Raw genomic sequence first — 19,984 nt, forward strand, 5'->3', positions numbered from 1 at the left:
CAAGATGCTGGTTTGGTGGACGTGGGGCGTGGTCCCCAGTGACTGAGGCCACATTTGTAGACATACTCAAGCTACATGCAATGTCTATCTGTAAGATCTATCTGTTGGATATTGAGGATCTGCTCCAGCCTTCTCTCTCATCTTCAAACACAAGGAACCTTTGCTCCTGCTACTTCCCAAGTCTGCCATGTCCTTCTGGCCTTCACCCCTTCCCTCTAAAACACTCTCCACCCTTAAACACGCAACTCCAAGATCAGATTCTCTTGAAGCCTCCTGTCTTTCCTTCCCATTGCCACCCACTATCCTCAAATTCATTCTTGCTGCCAATCTACGATATTTCAGTCTCATTCACCTCTGAATCCCCAGGGCCTGGCACTCAGCAAGAGATTCAGACTTGTTTGTAGGCCTTTCAATTCAATTTATTTCAATTCAAGTCATGGCAGCACAAGAAAAGAGCCCTGGGGAGCCCGCTTTGAGTACCAACACACAGAAATTCAGCCTCAGGAAGTCCAGTGTGGAAGGCACCCACGCATGTATAAGGCATGATAACTTGTATTCCCGTGAAGCGTTCTTCGCCTTGGGCACCAAAGCCCCACTTCCACCTGAGTACCTGTTGGCTAGTTCTTCTGTCCAACCCTTTTAGGGGTCCTTCCCCACCCGGCCCCCAAAGACACGCATCTCTGAACATTTCCCTAAGACGGAACCAGAAGCTGCTAAGGTGAGTGTGGCAATCATCATGTTATAGGGCTTAGCTAGCTAATGTCACACTGAGCCATTTGTCCCCTGACCCCGGTCACAACCTACGTGGTGGGTGAAGAGCAAGCTGAACCAAATGACCCTACAGCTTTGGTCACCCAGTATTTGCCGGCAGATACTCACAGCCACCATCCTACTGGCCAAGTAAACCTGACCTCCTGCAAAATCTCCACCCGGGCACAATACACAACCGCTGTTGTTCCTAAACCAGAGAGCCCTGGTTCCACGGCCGACCCCTGTGGGGACTTCACAGTCATCCCGGCGGAGGATCCAGTTGCGTGGGCTGGTGCTGTCCTAAGTCTCACCAATAGCAAAATGGTGCAGAAAAGATGGCCGAGCCTCCGGGAACCACGTATCCAGGGTGTTCTCCTGTGGCAGCCTGGGCCGTGGGGCTCAGCTCCTGCACCTGGAGACCAGATGACAGAGCTGCAGGAGGGGCCTCAAAACCACCTCAGTGTGTCTCCCTCCTCCTGTGTCTGAAAAAAACAAAGGGAGAGATTGATCTCCTGAGGGGGGTCAGGATGTCGCTGGAACCAGGCCCCGACCGGGGTACACAGTACGTGTGGCGGGGCAGAGGCAAACGGGCCGAGGGCCCCTCATCTCTAAAAGACTCTCTAGGCTCTAGGATCCAAACAGTTCATACTTTTGAAAGCAGCAGAGAATCTCCCCTCACTCCCCCGCTTGAAGGGACAAATGGGGGAATAAAATCTGAGATCGGGGTTCAGGGTTTCTAAAGCTGGTCCACTCTACAAAGCAGGAAGAAAAGCTGCACCTCTTTATGGGCTTTAGTCAGATGTCGATGCTTTCACCGAGAATCTGGCATCCAAAGAAACCCCGAAACGGCCATGCTCCGTGAACAAAGCCAAGCCAAGCCAAAGCCGGAGATTCAGCTGGAAAGATTTGGAAGAATCTGCCATTTGTAATTGAATCAGCTTCCAAATATTTCACTCATTCTTCCATTCAGGCAACTCGTATTCGTTAAGTGCTGACTCTGTGCCAGGCCCCCGAACCAGGGAGGGCCTGGGGCTACGCTGGTGAGCAAGAGGCAGTCCTGCTTTCACAGACGCTGTCCTCAGGGGGGTAGGAGACTAAAGCCACCTAACCTAACCTGTGGGTGGGTTGGTGCCGTGGAAACTGAGGCTCTGAAAAGGAAACGAGGCCTCACACTTGCCAACTAATCAGCAGTGCCAATAATGTGACAAGCCCACAGCCCGTGTTCTGGGAGGATGTACTGAGAAGGGCACTCGATCACTTCTGCGCCGTTCCTGCCAGAGGCATAACCTGGATCCAAACGTGAGGAAGCGACACACGGACTCCAATAGGAGGACATTCTGCAAAATGAGCCCAGGCGCCTCAAAAATGCCGCCATGAAACGCCAAGGGGCTGTTTCAGGTAACAGGAGTCCTCGGAGATGTGAGAACTAAACGCAGTGCATGCTCCCAGACTGGATCCCGGACCGGGGGAAAAAAATGGCTAAAAAGGACATTTCAGAGATGAGTGCATTTTGACCATGGCCTGTGGATTAGAAAACTGTCTCAATGCTAAATCCCATGACTGATGAATGTAATTTGGTTCTGGTAAGAGAATGTGTTTTTTGTTCTTGGGAAATAAACACTGATGTGTTGAGGGGCAGAGGGACATGATGTCTGCAACTTCTCAAATAGCTCAGGGGAAAAAAAAAGCTGAGTTTCAAAATGTTCACGATCTGGGTAAAGGATATAGGAAATTTCTTTGTACTCCTTTTGCAACCTGAAGTTTGAAATTTATACCAAAATAAAAAAGTTGCCCCCAAACTGGGCTTCGCTGGTAGGGGGCAGGGGTGTCAGGACAGTCCAACTAGGGAGCAAGGGCCAGCAGAGGTTTCAGTCTTCATCCTGCAGACTATGGGGAAAGCTTCGGGATCCAACCAGCCTTGACTGTCGCAGCAGCAGCCGGAGGATGGTGGCTTGGCAGGGAACTGGACAGCAGCTGGCAGAAGGGGTGGAAAGCTAGCACAGCACTTCCGACAGCAGCCACTGCGCCCACCTGATGCCGGCTGGCATTTGTTAAGTGTTTTGTCATATGCCAGGAACTGGGCAAAGAGCCTACCATGAATCGGATGCGGTCTAGTAGCAGCGCAGTGGTATCAGCGATGGAGAGGAGCTACATTTAAGACTTGTTGAAGAGGAAGGAGGATGGCACCAACTGAGATGGAAAATGCTGGAAAAGTGGTGTAGAGAAGGAAAACCATTGATTTGCTTTGGCACATGTTGCGTTTGGGGAGTCTTTGGGACCCTCGGGTGAGGGCCCTGTGGGTGTTTGGCTAGGCAGGTCCAAGGAGAGGCTCTGCAACCATAGCAGAGCAGATGAGCATGACCCTGGAGGCAGGCTGCCTGGCTCCCAATGCTACCTCTTACTAGCTGGGCGACCTTGGGCAGCAACGTGTTTTATCTTCCTATGCCTTTGTTTCCTCAGCTATAAAATGGTGCTATTAGAACCCATAACAGTGTTGGTTGCCCTGAGAATTAAATGAGTTAACACAAGCATAGGAGCCCAGATCAGAAGTGACTGGTCAGGGTTAGCAGCTGCCGCCACCACCGTCCCCCCTCCACCACCATCACAGGCTTCACTTGGCCCCGAGGACTGAACAGCAGGAGGAAACAGTAGAAGGGGGCAAGTACCATAGCTCCATTTCTGGACAAGGCAAAGGAGGCTATCCATCTAACTTGCAGCTAACCCTCTCCATGCACAATGCACAGGCCATCCGGCCATCTGGGAAGGTACTGAAGGCTGGCTGGGGGTGAGCGGCACAGAGCCTTCAGGCGGGACCCCAGGTCTCCCCAGTAATGTTCTGCAGTCTGGTTGTGGAAGCACCTGTAGTACTGAACGCAGATTTCTGGGCCATGCGCCATGGCTACTGTCAGACTCTGGGGATGGCATCCTGAACTGTGCACTTTAAGCAAGCCCCCTCCATCTATGGGCAATTAAGTTTGAGGAAGCTGCCTGAGAGCAAGAAATAATTGAAGTAATGCATTTTGGAGGAAGAGAACTGATGGCAATTATTTTAATCATCTCGATCATTTCCACCCCTTTAAATCACAGAATTCAATGAAATCTGTAAGGCTTTAAATGTCCCCATGAGGAAGCGGACTTGGCCCAATGGATAGGGCGTTTGCCTACCACATGGGAGGTCCACGGTTCAAACTCCGGGCCTCCTTGACCCGTGTGGAGCTGGCCCATGCGCAGTGCTGATGTGCGCAAGGAGTGCTGTGCCACACAGGGGTGTCCCCCACATAGGGGAGCCCCACATGCAAGGAGTGCGCCCTGTAAGGAGAGCCGCCCTGCGTGAAAAAAGTGCAGCCTGCCCAGGAATGGCGCCGCACACACGGAGAGCTGATGCAGCAAGATGACGCAACCAAATGAGACACAGATTCCCTGTGCCGCTGATACAAGCGGACACAGAAGAACACACAGCAAATGGACACAGAGAGCACAACTAGGGGGAAGGGGCAGGGAAGGGGAGAGAAATAAATAAAAAATAAATCTTAAAAAAAAAAAACTTGTCCAGATAGTCTCCATCATCTCCATAAAAGCAGTTGTTCCTTGCAGGAAAAAAAACCCCACAATTCTATAGGAACATTTTAGGGGGGAAAATCCATGCAGATTGAGATGATTATCTTTCACCTTAGCCTGGGAAATGATCATTTTTGACAAGGGAAGAAGTGAAAACTCTCTTCAGATATAAAAAAGGTCAGTCATAATGGATGAAGAGGAAGCTTTCCCCCGAGATCTGCAGAGCAGAAGTGGGACAAAAACAATAAGGCGATTTGGGTTCAGAAATAAAAATAAAGAATAGTTGAGCTGTCCAAGGATGGGATGGGCTACCAGGTCAGGTGGAGGTATTCATGTAGAGGGTTACAGAAACGAGTCCTGCATCGGGGAAAGTTGGAGATTCTTTCCAAATTTAGTATTATGAGGCTCCACTGGGGGGAGGGGAGAGCCACACTTTTTAAACAGAATTTCACAAGTTTAGGTAAACAAAAGTTGCTGTTGCTGCTGCTTTTTAGTTGGCTGACACATGATCACTGCTTAGGTAATGAGGAAAACTAACACTTCTAGGTAGTGAAAATCAGAAGGCTATGCTGGGCCAGGCAGTTGAGGTGACTTTTTTTTTTTTAAACCTGCAATATCTTAAAAAGTACAACAAAATACTTGACACAAAGTGAGGGCTTTATGTTGATTAACTCATTACTACCATCCCCATATTCTGGGGAAGGAAACAAGCGGAGAGATGCTGGGTGACTTGTCTGCGGAAATCCGTCTATTAAGTGGCTGAGTCTTGATTCAAACAAGGCCTAACTCCAAAAGCTAGTAAGTCACTATGCTACACTTTTGCCCAATGAGTAAAGATATTTGATCTCCTTGTATAAAGTGAACACATATACATACAGGCATACCTCATTTTATGGCACTTCTTTTTATCGTGCTTGTCAGGTATTGCAGATCTTACAAACTGAAGGTTCCCGGCAACCTTCTGCTGAGCAAGGCCCTCAGTTCCAATAGCATGTGCTTACTTCTTGTCTGTGCCACACTTTAATGATGTGCCTTTTCTAGACTAACACTACTGCACACTGAGTAGTCTACAGTACAGCGTAAGCATAAGCTTTTATTTGTGACTTGCTTTCCTGTGGTTTGGAACTGAACCCGCAATATACCCGAGGAGTGCCTGTCTGGACGGACGCCTTAGACGAGGGGCTGGCTGTCCTCCGAGACTGCGTTTCCTTTCAGAAGGAAGATCAGTCTAGAAGCTCGTTCTGAGTGTGGGTGGCTAGCTCTCCAGGTGCCCCGCAGGGGGGTTTCTTTCAGCTTTCTTTCCACTGACATACACCATCGCAACTTAACAAGGCATGCTGATTCCACTGATGTCTTGTCAAAACAGTACTTTTCGCCTTAATTTGATGATTACTTTCAGGGTGGCTAGGAGGGGCAAAGGCAGGCAGAGGCTGGCTGGCTTGCTTTTGTTAGAGTAAGGAGTTGCTTTAGGAGAGAACAAGCTGTAACACCTCCTTGTCTTCTTCCCAGTCCTTTCCCCTTTCGGGCAATGCCAAGGGCATTGTTCAGTCCCTGCTGTACCACGCACGGAGCAACAGAGGGCAGCAAAACACACCCATGCAGGCAGGCAAGGAATCCGGGGATTTCATGTTATTGGAGAACTCTGGCAGAGAAAAAACACTACTTCTGATTTATCGTTATGAATTTAGTAATAACTTTCAAAAATTTCTTAATGACACATCTAGTCTCCTGATTTGAAACACTACTTTGAAAGTGGCTTGAACATCTACAAATACTTTCCTTTGGTCTCTTTTCTCGAGGTGTTACGGCCAGTGGGCAGCCTTGGGTAGCACATTTAGGTGTTTCAACTAGCAACACTTTGGTAAAGCTTATTATTTAAGGAGAAAAGATGTGAGGTGAAGATTCACCTACAATTTAGGGACTCGCTTTTCATTCTGCAGCTATGGCTGTGATCTCCCTGTTGTTCCCCTTCCTTTCGTAGGACTCAATTCTGCATCGGCCACATGGGAACGATCCCTGTGCATCTGGTTGTCTTTCATTTCTCACTGCTTTGGTAAATGCTTCCTCATCTGACACGCAACTTACAACCGAGACGCAATTTCAACCTTTCTTCTACAGAATGCTCAAGGCATAGCAGGCTGTCGCATCAGCGTGGAAGTTCCCAATCTGAGATTTGTGCATATGTGAATCCAAAACATGGGAGTTCAGGCCTCCATTTCACCCTGGGCTCTTGGGGGCTGGAGATCCAGAGGCCCCCGGACCTGGGTGTGCTGTGAGGTGGCAGAGTCCCACCCTGCAGACAGATAAGCCCCCATCCTGATGTCAGCTCTGCCACTTGAGTGATCTTTTAGTAAGGTACTTAACCTCTGCATTCAGTTTCTTCATTTGCAAAACAGTGCACCTACTTCAAATGTGGTTGTAGCAACTGAATTATATTTACTTGAAAACTTGGTGATATGGTGATTTAATCAAGACCAGAAGATCCCTGCTGCCAGGGAGCTCGCATTTTGGATGGGGGGGCAGGAGGGGGGCCGGCAATGGAACAAGGTCATTTCAGATGGCGGTAAGGGGAGAGGATGCAGAGCTGGGTGGTGGGAAGCAGCATGCCTGAATGGATGCTTTGGATGGGGTGGTGAGGGAGGATTCAAGTAACAGCCAAGGAAAGGGGTGAGGGCCAACAGCCGGCTGGAGGAATTCCTGCAGGTACTCCAAGGCTGGAACAAGTGGCAGGCTAGGGAGCAGGACTGTGGCCAGGGTGACTGGAGGGAAGCAGAGGGGAAAGGGAAAAGCAAGAGGCAGCAGAGGACCAGAGCTGAGAGTCAGCTTAGTTCAACAGGGAACCAAGGGAGGGTTTCAGCAGGGGAAGACATGATCCGATTTACATTTAAAGAAATCATCAGGCGGCTGTGTGAGGATAAGGACGAGACAAAGGGTAGGGGCATGGGTGGTGGCATCTAAGGCACTGAGCCTGTGCCTGGCACAGACGAGACTGGCGGTGGTTTCTCCACTGTGTTCATTTAAACAAGAAATACTTTCAAGTAATGTCTGCTAATATGCTACCTTAATTTTCACTGAATATGCAAAGTGACAATACATCCAAGTCTTAGAAACGGACTCTTTCCCTTTTTGGGAAGAGCGGTCCACACCCCCTGTGGTATTATGAAAATTGCAGGTGTCTCAGCTAAAATCACCCTTGCATTTATTTCTTCTATAATGAAAGTGATATTGGCATATTCAAACACTTTAAAAAGGGGGGAAAAAATCCACTACCCTAACACACTCTTTTCTAGCACTTTAGTATGTTTCCTTTTAGACTTCAGATTAATCTGAAATTTAATACTGACAGTTTACAAGCACTGCAGGGTAGAAATAAAAACACTCGTTCTTACAGTTCTAAATAATTTTTGAAAAAAATTCTTCAAAGTATCTTTTGTCCTTTCAGTACAAAAGTCTGAAAACGTTAGAGTTAAGAAAGATTACATCTCCAAAGTTGCAGAGCCTCTAATCAAGTTACTTTTTCTCTCAAGGACACATTAACTTTTAGCTCTACTTCAAAATCTTGAAGAGAAGGAAATGCTAAGCTACTACTTACTCACCGGGACAGACCAAGGATGTTAAATCAAAGACCTAAATCAGCTTGCTTGGAAATGTCTAGGCTGTTGGATTATGCACCTAGTCTACATGCTCACTGGAAACCAAAAGCGTCAATGTGCCTGGGTGGGTCTTCTGACCACCTGAGAAGGAAACCGGCTGACAGCAATACAGGACATGCAGAACTTGTCCTAAATCACCTGTATTTTAAAACATTACTTTGTAATTTCAAATGTCTAGCGTTTACATGCAAAAAATGCTGCTACTTCTTTATAACTTCCAGGAGATAATAAAGATCAAAAATCATGGTTTTTTTGTTTTCTTTTCTTCTTTTTCCATTAATATCCTAGACTCACTTTGTGCTTCTCATCTTTAAGACCTAGCAGTAATAAGGCACTGACACTTTAGGAAACATTTCATATCACACACAAATACTTTCAAGATCAGCTTTAATTAAGGCAAACGTAAATAAAATGATGCATTTGACAGGGCAGCAATTGTTTGGCCCAGTTTAAGCAGTAGGTCAGACTGATGGAATACCCAAGAAAGAAACTGGAAAAAGTGTGATTTTCAGATACTCACAGAGCAGGAACATTTCTCAAACCTGCCTAAGAACTTATGGATTCATTACTCCCACTTTCTTCAAAGAGCCCCAAAAAACAACCAAATAACATCTCATAGTTATCAGATAAAATCTCAAACTGCAGAAGTAAGTTTTGTCATAAATTGAATTTGATGAAAATACAGTGCCTGAAATCATATTTCCAGTTTCCAAGTTTGAGAATTAAAATAGCAAACTCAAGTCTCTCTGGCTTGAATTAGGAAATATAAAAAGAAATATTTCTTGACCCACAGTTATTTTGCCCATACCACATAATCTCCTGTATCACTGTTTTACTGAATGGATTCAGATTTCTTCAAGGTGCTGTAAGTTGTTATGTTTTGAAGTGTAAAAGACTGGAGAGAACAGAAATCTAGTTTTAGTCATAGCAGAGCTAAAATTAGGAAGGATTTGTTAAATGCTTACGAGCAAAATACAGTACAAGAAGCCAAGATTTCAGTTTAGATAAATGGGGAAGTCATGTTACTGAACAGGGACAAGAAGTTAGATTGTGAAGGTTTATGGAGGGTTTGAGTAGAAAATTCAAGTGAAAATGAATCATAGGCAGAATGGCACTAAGAAAATAGTTTAGATCTAAAACATTAAGACTGAGGTAATAAACAATTAATACATGAAGCCCAAGCTCTCTAAAGGCTCATGCAGTGAGAAAAGTACGAGTTACAAGTTTGGGATTAGTTAAGAAAGTCCTCAAAAGAAAGGTTAAGAGGTAAGAGCAGAGCATAGATGTGGGGAAGCGGGGGAGCCAGTGTTCAAATAGGTTACTGCACATGTCAAGAGCTAGAATCTAGACAGAAGAAGGTTCTGGCAATAGGAAGCCATGAAGTCCTGAGAGAGTAGGCTTTTGGGGGAAAGAAGCTGAAAATGAAGGAAATGCAGAAGATTGAGAGCCTCGGATAAAAGGAAGTGGGGAGGAAAGAAAACAGGAATACAGCCAGAGAGGTAAGAGTCGTGCAGACGTTTCAAAACAGGAAGGTTCTTTTATAGGTAGGCACGAAAGGAAAGAAGCTAGAGATGGAGAGGATGATGGGAAGGAGGTACAAATCTGGAGATAAAAGTTTCTCGAGAATCTGGAAGGGACAGGACCTAGGATAATGAATAAAGGAGGCACAACCACAAAGACTGGCTCCGTACTCCTTGTGGACCACAGCCAGCACAGGAAGTCCTCACTACAGAGCCACGACTGAGAACGCACATGGACAGGGTTAGGACCTGAAACCACGTCTACTGGCCACTAGTCAGTACATGAAGGGCCCCTGTTGTGATAACGGGTCATAGAATCTTACTGATGGTTCTGAAATGAGAGTACTTCCAGGCAGGGCGCTGGAGATGCGTTTTAGGTGGAATTCAACAAAGGAAGAGTCAAGATAAAACATTCTCACTCTGCCATTTATAGCTGAGACCTCAAAATACATACAATTGCAATTATTAACTTCTCAGGAGAGTTCAAGAACAGTAGAAAATCTATTCTCATCTGTACTAAGGAACAACTGCTTCAAATCTTCCACTGTGGAAGATGCAAATAGGCCTTTTTAAGAGAACCATTATCAAGACTATTTCAGTACAGCTTCATTTTAGACTGTGATAGCACTGAAAGAAAAAAAACAGAAAGCACCTCAGAATATAAAATATCACACAAACCCTAATGTCACATCTAGAACACAGGTTAAGTGTATTTTGCATGTTAACTGAAGTGCTCCTTGTCAAAGTATTCATATACCCTTATTTCAACAAAGCTAGAAATAGCAATGGACCAAACTGAAGAGTCAGATGACCTGGGCCTCTGTAAGGCCATTTCATTATTAGTAAGAGGGTTATCTAGGGTAGTTAGGAGGATTAAGGAGGTGAAAGAGCAGAGAAGATATTTCATGTACACCTGTTCAATCTGCACACTACTCGAGTAAAACATTTCCTAAACTCCTTTCCTAAAATGCCTTTAAAAATCAAGCATCTTTTTGATAAATGTGAAAAAGGTGGGTGATCAGACTAATAAGATTTCTAAGAAAAACTATTCTGAAATAAGACTTTTGGGGGGGGAGGGGGGTAGGGAGGAGGCTCATGGTTTGATGCCAAAAGAAATTCTGAGATGAGTTTCAAAAATGTTTTTAACCACAACACCATCAATGGAAAATACGCAGCCTCTTAAATGTTCTGAAAAAGACATTTCTCAATTGGATATCAGGTTCTAAGAGGTTTTTTATAAAACAAAACAAAATAAAACAAAAACTTCCCTTGCCAGCCTTATTACTCTGGTTAAATTTCACTATTAAATCCCTAGTGTTACCCATATCATATAGCCATCTTGAAATTTTTAATTCTTTAGTTTAAAAAGAACACTAGTTTCCTGTACAGTCAGTAGGATTTAACTATTTCTTCACAGTGGTGTCCAAAAATCACCACACACCATCTGACTCTTACACTTGTTGTGAGATGTTATTACAATATGGTGCTTTACAATAATAAGTGACTACTTACATAATTTCCTGCATGCCAGGCAAGGTTCTCCATGCTTTCCACACAGGAACTCCTAACAATCCCATGAGGCAGGTACAAAAACCGAAGGACACTGAGGTAACCTAACTTGCATCCAACTAAGAAAAGTTGGGATTTGAACCTGGCAGTCTGACACCCGAGTCCATGCCTGTTTATTTATCTGTACCTCAGCTCTTTTTTTATTTCTTTTGCTAAGTAAACAACTGAATTTAAAGGAAGAATCACTTAGTTACACTGTTTATCAAGGAAGAGTTTGTAAGTAACAATCAAATTTAGGACTGGCAATTAGCGGTGTCCTCAAGGTTGCCAGGGTCAAGACTATGAAGACCCAGGGGCCTCCTAACTCCCTGGCGAGCTTGCCATGTCACCACTTTCTGCAACCACACAAAGTGGCAGGCCAGACTGGGGAGAATGCCAAAGATAATGGGTTATCAGGAATATTTCTGAATCAGACCAAATCACATGGAAGGAGGGCATAAGAAAAATGGTCCACATTTTCTTGTTCTTTCTTTAAAAATTTATACACATTTCCATGTTAAAATCATGTATTCTAAACTGGGGATAAAAGACATGTCAACAAAGTGATATTGTCGCAGATACTGACAGAAATCAGATGGGACAGTAAGGGAACAAAGAACGGCACAGTCAAATCAACTTTGTGATTTATGAATTTTAAATAGCAGTTATACTTTTCATGTTTTCTAGATATATTGGGTTTTCTTTTTAATGCCCCATTGTGCCTAGTGGGGGAAATCCATATTGAGTAGAAAGACTAGACAGAAGATTTGTATAACCCATGAGCAGATACCTCATGCTTTTTCATCTCTAACATGAAGATCCATGTTTTAAAACTTGACAGTTCGAAATCCAATCAACTGATATCAGAGACATTTTAAGAGATGTCATTAATAGACATTAAATAAAATACTGTGGATAACTGTCATTTTTTTTAAAAAGTCAAATCTCAAATAATTATATATACATACCATAAACATTAACAAAATCATAACAGCTCAGAAGACTCTGAGGTCGACTGGTATTTATATTTATATACAGTATATTTAATATTGAGGTTGAACTTTCTGATTTCTGGATTCTAAAAAAAGCAAGTATTTGTGAGCTGGCCAAATGCTTGGTTTTATAAAATTTCCATGGTACAGGGGAAAGAAGATGTGAATTTTAGAATAAGATAACTCTGAATCCATATTTGATATGGAACCTTGAGGAAGATTTTTTTTTCCATCTATAAAACGAGAACATCATTTTCCTTCAGCAGGTCACTAAGAATAATGAGCTAATGAATGGAAAAGACCCATCAGATTATTTAGATGATATTTAAAGAATGAGTTCCCTTCCCATTGTCCTAAAAGGGAGGTTAAAGGGTACCTAAACCTAAGAGTTGTATTTCTACACAATTCTAAAATCTAAAAAAGAAAAACCCCAGAATTTCACACAATATAACAAAGTACTGTGAAAGTCCAGGCTTTTATGTAAATGACAAAGGATAAAAACATCAAACAAATAATAATTAGTGAAGTTCATAGAGAAATGATTATTTAGAAGCTTCTAAATCACTAAGTTTTGTTCTCCCCCTTAATAACCTCTAAGGATAATGTTCTTCCACTTACAAAATTAACAAAGGTCTTGTTTAAAGGCGAGATTGCTCGTCACTAGCTAGAGACTGGTAATTCAAAAGAGGCAGGATTCAGAAGCATGTGTAGCTCGTGGTTGAGAGCATGCTTCACATATACAAAGGTTCTGGGTTCAATCCCCAGAACCTCCAAAAAAAAAAAAAAAGTAGCATTTAATAAAATTAGAGCAATTTTATCAATTTTAGTTGCACAGCTATAGATGACGCCATCTAAATTTGTGGCAAATTACCCGAAGCGTATTTGGAAGTGTTTTAAAATTTAAGTTAACATCTAATTCTGGAACTAAAACAAAAGACTGAAAATCAAGGGTGGAGCCTATTGAAACACTGGAGGGAGATGCTGTGTACTGTTGATGGAGTTCAAGGTTAAAAATTATTATTCAAAAGCAGTAACCAAGTGAATTTTTCTCCATCCCATGGATATGGACATCATAGTACTGCAGAATACGAACGCTATACAAGAGCCTTGCATAGTATTACACTGGTCGACTGAACCTCCCAAATAACACAAGCCATGAAATCAAGGTTTCAATGCCACATTACTACCACCTACTCCCTGTCCCCAAAAGGGACAAGATACAATCCAGGCCAAAGTCCTACAGACATGCCTTTTAAGGCAATGGCTCTTAAATATTTTGTTAAGGTCTATATTTTTCTTTCCTTCATAACAAAATCACTATTTTCTGAATACGTAAAATTTAAAATCTTATTACAATCAGAGAAATGTTCCTTTCCTTCTAATTTCCACTTCTCTCTTTCCTTAGGCTTCCAAGGTCCCATTTCTCTTTCCTCCCTCCCCAGGAATCGTCTTATGAGTTACTTACTGTAGACCATAAAATGAATGATGAAGCTGTACAACCAAGATGGATCCATGCTTTATGAACACATTATTCTCACACGTCTGGGTGACAAGTATGATACAAAAAATCCTTAGATTCATTTTACAGATTATGAAAGCAAGTTGTTCAAAAGGTGAATTCTGAAACCATGGTTCGTATATAGCAAATGAATATATCAAAACAAACAAAATTTCATCCAAATATTTACATTTTTTAAAGACATTAAAAAATAGGCTACTTATTACGTGTGCTTGAACAAACCATGTGTGGAATTCAATTCCATTCATTATGGAGTTAGTTTCTGCTAAATACTTACTGATGTTATAGTTGACCCCTGGCATCTGAGGACTTAAGAGTTTGCAACTGTTCCCAATCTATGCTTTAAAAAAAAAAAAGACAAACAATAAAACACCCATTTCTGAGGCACTAATTTGCACCTCAGAAGTGGAAGGGCTAGAATGCAAGGCCAATTACTAAGGAGTACGGGGCACCCATTACTCACTTAGTGTGGCTTTGCCACTACCTGCTTATCACCAGGTTTTCAATAAAGCTCTCTAGAGGCCATTTAAATTTAATAATTACACCTCACTGCATTACTATGTTCTAGTAATTTCACAAATTTGGATATTCACAAAATATTTTAGAATACATTCCTAGAGAATATGGAGGGGCTTCTCTATTAAACAATAAACCATGCCGTTTCTTAGAGCTCACAGAGCTTTAAAAAAACAAACCAACTGCTGATCATACAGCCCAATTAAAAACTCAAACACTTCATATTACAGGTAAAGAACATTTATAGTCCAGCAATGCCAATATAGATAATTTGACAGCTTAGCCCCTTCTTGCAAAGTGATTAACAACTATAGAATTCTATTGTCAAAGGCTCTGGCTCAGTTGTTTAAATACTTATCAGCATGGAAAGATTTTTGTGATTTTTTCCTGTGGGCACGGATATGGGTGGGGATTACATTGAAGAGGAGGAGAATAAAGACAGGTATTAAATTAAACGGTCCACTAAAATTTCATTTACCATTACTTTATATTATGTGAGAGAATACGGCTTAAAGACAGAGGAGAAAAAGCCTCTTATCTGTTTATACTATTTAACTTTACTCTTTATTCAGTCTGACAATAATGCCAAACTTAGTTCACTAGCTAGGTCAAGAAAATTCTCTAAAAGGATTTTATGAAGTCCTATTTTGTTTTGGTTCTGAGAATATTAAGTGCTTACATTTTTGGAATTTTCCAAATTAACTAAGAAGGGGCCATATTAACAAGCAAAATCCTCAAAAGATTAGAGGAAAACAAATATTAAAAAAATATCCAATTCATTTCTTTTACATATTAGGATTAGTTGGAATCTATTTCTACACCTGTAATTTGACCTTCTGCTAAGTTTGTAGACCAAGGCCATTTAAAAAGCAAAGATGTTCTAATAAAGAGAAAAATTCTCTTAAAAAAAAAAAAAAAAAAAGAATCACTAAGTAGATCTAAAATCATTCCAGAGCTAGGCTCTGGGAATAATTCAGCTGGCACAAGTGTACTGTTTTCTTTTCATTAAAAAAAGGGGGGGTGGGGTAGGATTTTATGTAACCAAGTCAGCAGAATTTTCATGTCTCACAATTTTGTTACTAGAGAGGTCCCAAAATTCCTTGAACCCATTTGGGAAGTTTCCTGAATGTATGCATTACAGTAAACAGCAGCAAAATACCAAAACAATTCTATTGCTAAAAAGCTGCTACTCCTGTTTATGCCTTTAGATACTGATGTAAAACAGCATCACAACAATAACAGAATCCTAATTTGTGCCACCAATGGGGATTTGAGTTATTTTGAGGAATAGCCAAATTGTTTTCTTTAGAACAATCCAAGGCATGATACCTATAACCATACTGGGCAAATACTGTTGAGTGTTGGGGGGAAAATATTGAAAAATGTCAATAAAGATAAGACAACAGCATTATATTTAGTACTCTAAAGGCATACTTCAGGTAGTTCAACAATGATTCTGGTAAGACCAACTGCTCACACACATACACACACACACACATAGATTTTAATGGTTTATAAAAAAACCACATTTGTTACTTTAGAAAAATAAATGCAGTGCATTTTCAGCAATATTATCGCCACGGACTCTGATTGCTCAGTCCACACATAAAGAGGAGTTGCCTTCTATGGTGATATGGCTTCTCTGCACTAATTCCCATCAGGCCGAAAAACATAGGGCAGGTTAAGTAAAGACTGAATTGTTGCACAAAGGAACATTTACTCATCAGATCCCACTGATCTCTTCTGCGCCCGTTTCCTGGGCAACCTTCTTGGTGAAGCTTTATCTGGAAGAAAAGAGAAAGTTTTAAGCTTACCTGACTATTATAAGTACGCTGGATTCCAAAGACATTTACAAAGTAGATTTTCCTTCAATTTTATCAACTAAGTTAAAAACAAAAACGTCAAGAATACCATCTAATAATTAATGCCTCTTATCTGGCTTCGGATTCAAAAACTAACTTTTAAAAAATGTTTCAAGAAGCAACCCCAGTTACAATGAAACAAGTTTACAATTAGAGTGGTAAAAGATGGATAATGTTGAAGACACCATGCAGAAACTTCTTGAATGCTACAATTTAACATGTTTACACATGCCTAAGTAAACCTTTAGAAACAGTTTAAAGGGTATGAATTTTGCAGCTCAAAAATTGTGGTCGGAACTTAAAAGATTTAATATTTATAAATAGTCATGCAGTTGAGTATATTCTGGCAATTTTATAAATTTACTGGAGTAAGCGGGATAAAGTAAATTAGACAATATTGAAACACTAAAACCATCCCAGGTACATAAGCATTATCTTTTGACTTCTTTCCCTTTTTCTTCCATGCCAGTCTTTCTGGGGGTCTGTTTAACAGAACATAAATTAGCAGTGAGATGAACTGCTTCAACCTCCACCCAATATGAGAAACCATCAATAAATTTCTTTAAAAGTGAAGAAGGGCTAAAAAAAGATGTTTTCACCCAAGTACGAAATTCATGTGTATTTCATAAATGATGATATGAAAGAGAATAAAACATCTGCCTAAAATGCCTTAATTTTTATTTTCCAAAATTACTGGATCACCATACCTCTTTGAAATAAATACAGTAAAAACGCTAAGAATACTTAGAGAATAAAAATAATGCCTCTGAATTAATAACACCAAATCTAAACATCGCATGAAAATTGGCCAGAGTACCACATGATGGGCTTTAGGGGGCTCCTGAACTTGCCTAAAACTGAGCTCAAAATTTTGAGCACACATACATTTCTCTGATGAAGAAAGTCTACAACTTCATCACACTTTCAAAAACATTCCTTAAGAGGCTAAGAACTACTGCCCTTATGCAGTTGGCCAATACCCAAAGAATTTTTCAAAAAAAGCAATATGCTTAATATAATCTAATTTCAGAGGATTCCAAGTACTTTAGAATATATAAATTCTATATGAACATCAACTGTTAATACATATAAGTGAAGTGGCAATCACTGATTTCCAAAGCTATCATCACCTGCAACAGGGCTCTAAATGTGGGAATACACAAAAAGCACCCTGTAGACCCTACCCTGCCTCAACACGCTAGAATTTTACTCCACCAGTAAGGCAGCTAAGTCAGCTTACCTTAACAATGGGCCTAAAAACCTCTATCAGAAGAACTGTATGCTTTATTACCATGTATCAATAAAACTCACACACACAAAAAAATTGCCCCAAGCAGTTGAGCTCCTGCCTCCCACACAGGAGGTCATGGGTTCAGTTCCCAGTGCCTCCTGAAAAAAACAGGGACAAACAACAAGCAAAACAAACAAGAGAACCAACTCTGGAGAGCTAATGTGGCTCAGTGGCTGAGCACCAGCTTCCCACATATGAGGTTCCCGGGTTCATTCTCCAGCCCCCAGTACCTCAAAAAAAAAAACAAAAAAAAAAACAAAGCTCCACCCCCTGGCTGTCTAGCACAAAGTTAAGAAGCAGAAAAATGAGAAACGGAATATGGTAGTATATTATTGAGTCATTTAGCTTTTGGGAAACTATCTCTAAAATACCTCAAACAGCCCAGAAAGCATCCAGGAGAAATTATTTTATTTCAGCAAAGAACAATAACTGATGTATATAGTGATGCTTTTCAACCATGAAGAAATAATCCCCCACTTACAAGCCCCAACTGTACTCCCAAACAACCTCCACACCCAGCAAATTATTCAATGCCAAATATTTTCTCACTTTTTCAAAGAGAGAAGCTTCAACTACGTAAAAAAAAAAAAAAAAAAAAAAAAAAATCACTTAAGTGAAATAAAACACCTCATTCCCCAATGATGCTGAATAAGTGGGACAGACCAGAAAATTTCTGCACTGCCCCATTTTTAAAAGAGGTTCAATTTTTTTTTTCACTTAATTATAGTAAAATTTAATTCACTGCAACTTTTTTCACTTTTAGAAGAGACAAAGGTAAATATTTTATCAGAAACTTGAACTACCCTCTCTTTCCTTTCTTAAGACTGCATAATCATTCTAATTTCCTGCCCAACCTAAGGAAAATGGTACTACATAACTTCCAGAAGGAATTTTTTATTAATGAGATTTAAGTCAAGTGTTCTAACCCATTGAGTTAACTACAAAATCAAAAATTACATAAATTCATTTTTACAACTTCTGCTTAAGGTTTCCCATGCATACAGTTAAAACACTAGTCCTAAGCTAAGATTTAATTTTCTATTAAATTCAGCTAACCTGTCACTTAAGAGTTAAAAAGATTTCCAATTATTTGTTTGCTTTCACCTTTCCTAACTTGAAGTACCCTAACATTAAGTGAAATGCAAAACAGGAATGGAAAAAGCTACTTAGTAATACGCTCAGCTGGAATCCTTTCACACTATCCCACCTTTCCTTATATTCTGATTAGACTTGAGAAAACCTTTGCCAAATTAAATATTAGCCTCTTAAACATATCAGTCAACATGCCATCTTTCTCCAAAGCTAATGCCCCAAAGCTCACGGGACTTCTGCTTTCAGGTATACCCTGTGCTCTATGATCTACACAATTTTTCTTGTTTTTCTCCATTCTGTCCCCAAATATGCAAGTACGTAACTTGATAAAAATGTACTGTAATTCTGATTAAGCTGGTGCTGGTTCTGCTATTGTTTTTGTGAATTTTTTTCAAAACAAGGGATTCATTTAAAAGGGAAAAGGAAGGAAATTTTAAAAAGAGCAAGAAGGGATAATAAAAGGGTCGCTGGTAGTATGATTAGCACCCAAGGTCCTAAGGCAAACTCAGGCTGAACAATCAGATATTAAGCAAGACAAGCAAGCACTGTGAAAAATGTTTGGTGACTAACTGTAATCATCTTTTGAGTATTTAAGTCTCAATTCTGGCATGATGTACTGCAAGGTACATAGACTTTAGAATGAGACAAACCTAGCTGTGAATCCTAACACATTACTTTCTCTGAGGAGCAATTTTCTTATCAGTAAATACAGAGAAAGCAATTTCTGATGCATACAAGGCACTCGACATATATTAAATTCTTTTCTTCAACAGGTCTAACTTGAATGTAAGTACATAATCACATACTGCACCTCCGATTATCCAAATATTTCATGTTTGTGCTTTATTTCCTCTCATGTAAAAATGTAAATTCCTGGAAAAAACAAACCAATCATGGTCTACACTTCTCTTAACATATCATTCTAAACCTAGCACAGTATTATGACACAGTAAAAAATTCTATGAGTGTCAGGATGATTGGGTATTTGTACTAATAAAGGAGGATAATTAATTCTGTGACTTAAGCAACCACCTACACTTATGTTCCAGTATCTTCCAAATCTTGCCTCATTTATACTCTAAAACTGCCCTTTCAAATACTCACTGGGCATCCTTTTCTGGGTGTCCCACAGGCTCCTAATGGCTAATCCAAATTAATCTCTCCTCACCCATGTGTGCTCCTCTTCCGATGCGTCCGACTGGAGGTGCTATCGCCTTCCACCCAGTGGCCTAAGCTCAGGGTCCTCTGTACCTCGGTACATCCCTCCCTCGTTAAGAATCAAACGGTCACCCAAAGTCTTGTCTGCTCCACACTGAAAGCTTCTTATTCCCATCAGTATTAACCAAGTTTAGACTCTATTCTTTTTTTATTTTATGGAATCCATCTAACCAGTATCCTTGCTTCCCAGCAATCCTCCACAAAGCTCTCGTACCGATGCTCTCATTACTTTGTACCCACTTTTTTTTTTTTGAGGTACAGGGACCTCACATGTGGGAAGCCAGAGTTCAATCACTGAGCCACATCAGCTACCCAATGTTGGTTTTTTAGTTTGCTTTATTTATTTTTTTTATGAGGCACCAGGAACAGAATCTGGAATCTCCCATGTAGGAAGTAAGTGCTCAACTACCTGAGCCACATCTGCTCCCGTATCCACTTTTAATAAAGCACCTACCATACACTATA

At 41.0% G+C, this 19,984-nt stretch overlaps 1 protein-coding gene across 1 annotated transcript in view; it reads right to left on the minus strand.

The window, feature by feature from the left end:
- Window positions 1-1,090: 1,090 nt before the first annotated feature.
- SSR1 (signal sequence receptor subunit 1) overlaps window positions 1,091-19,984 on the minus strand; it is a 33,598-nt gene continuing 14,704 nt past the window's right edge. The window contains exons 8-9 of the mRNA XM_004450880.5: window positions 15,777-15,840; window positions 1,091-1,232 (exon numbers count right to left, since the gene is read on the minus strand). Of these exons, the coding sequence (XP_004450937.1) occupies window positions 1,208-1,232; window positions 15,777-15,840 (89 nt within the window). The 3' untranslated portion in view covers window positions 1,091-1,207. The remainder of the gene's footprint in view (window positions 1,233-15,776; window positions 15,841-19,984) is intronic.

This window comes from Dasypus novemcinctus, chromosome 22, assembly GCF_030445035.2.
Source record: "Dasypus novemcinctus isolate mDasNov1 chromosome 22, mDasNov1.1.hap2, whole genome shotgun sequence".
NCBI classification, from domain to species: Eukaryota; Metazoa; Chordata; class Mammalia; order Cingulata; family Dasypodidae; genus Dasypus; species Dasypus novemcinctus.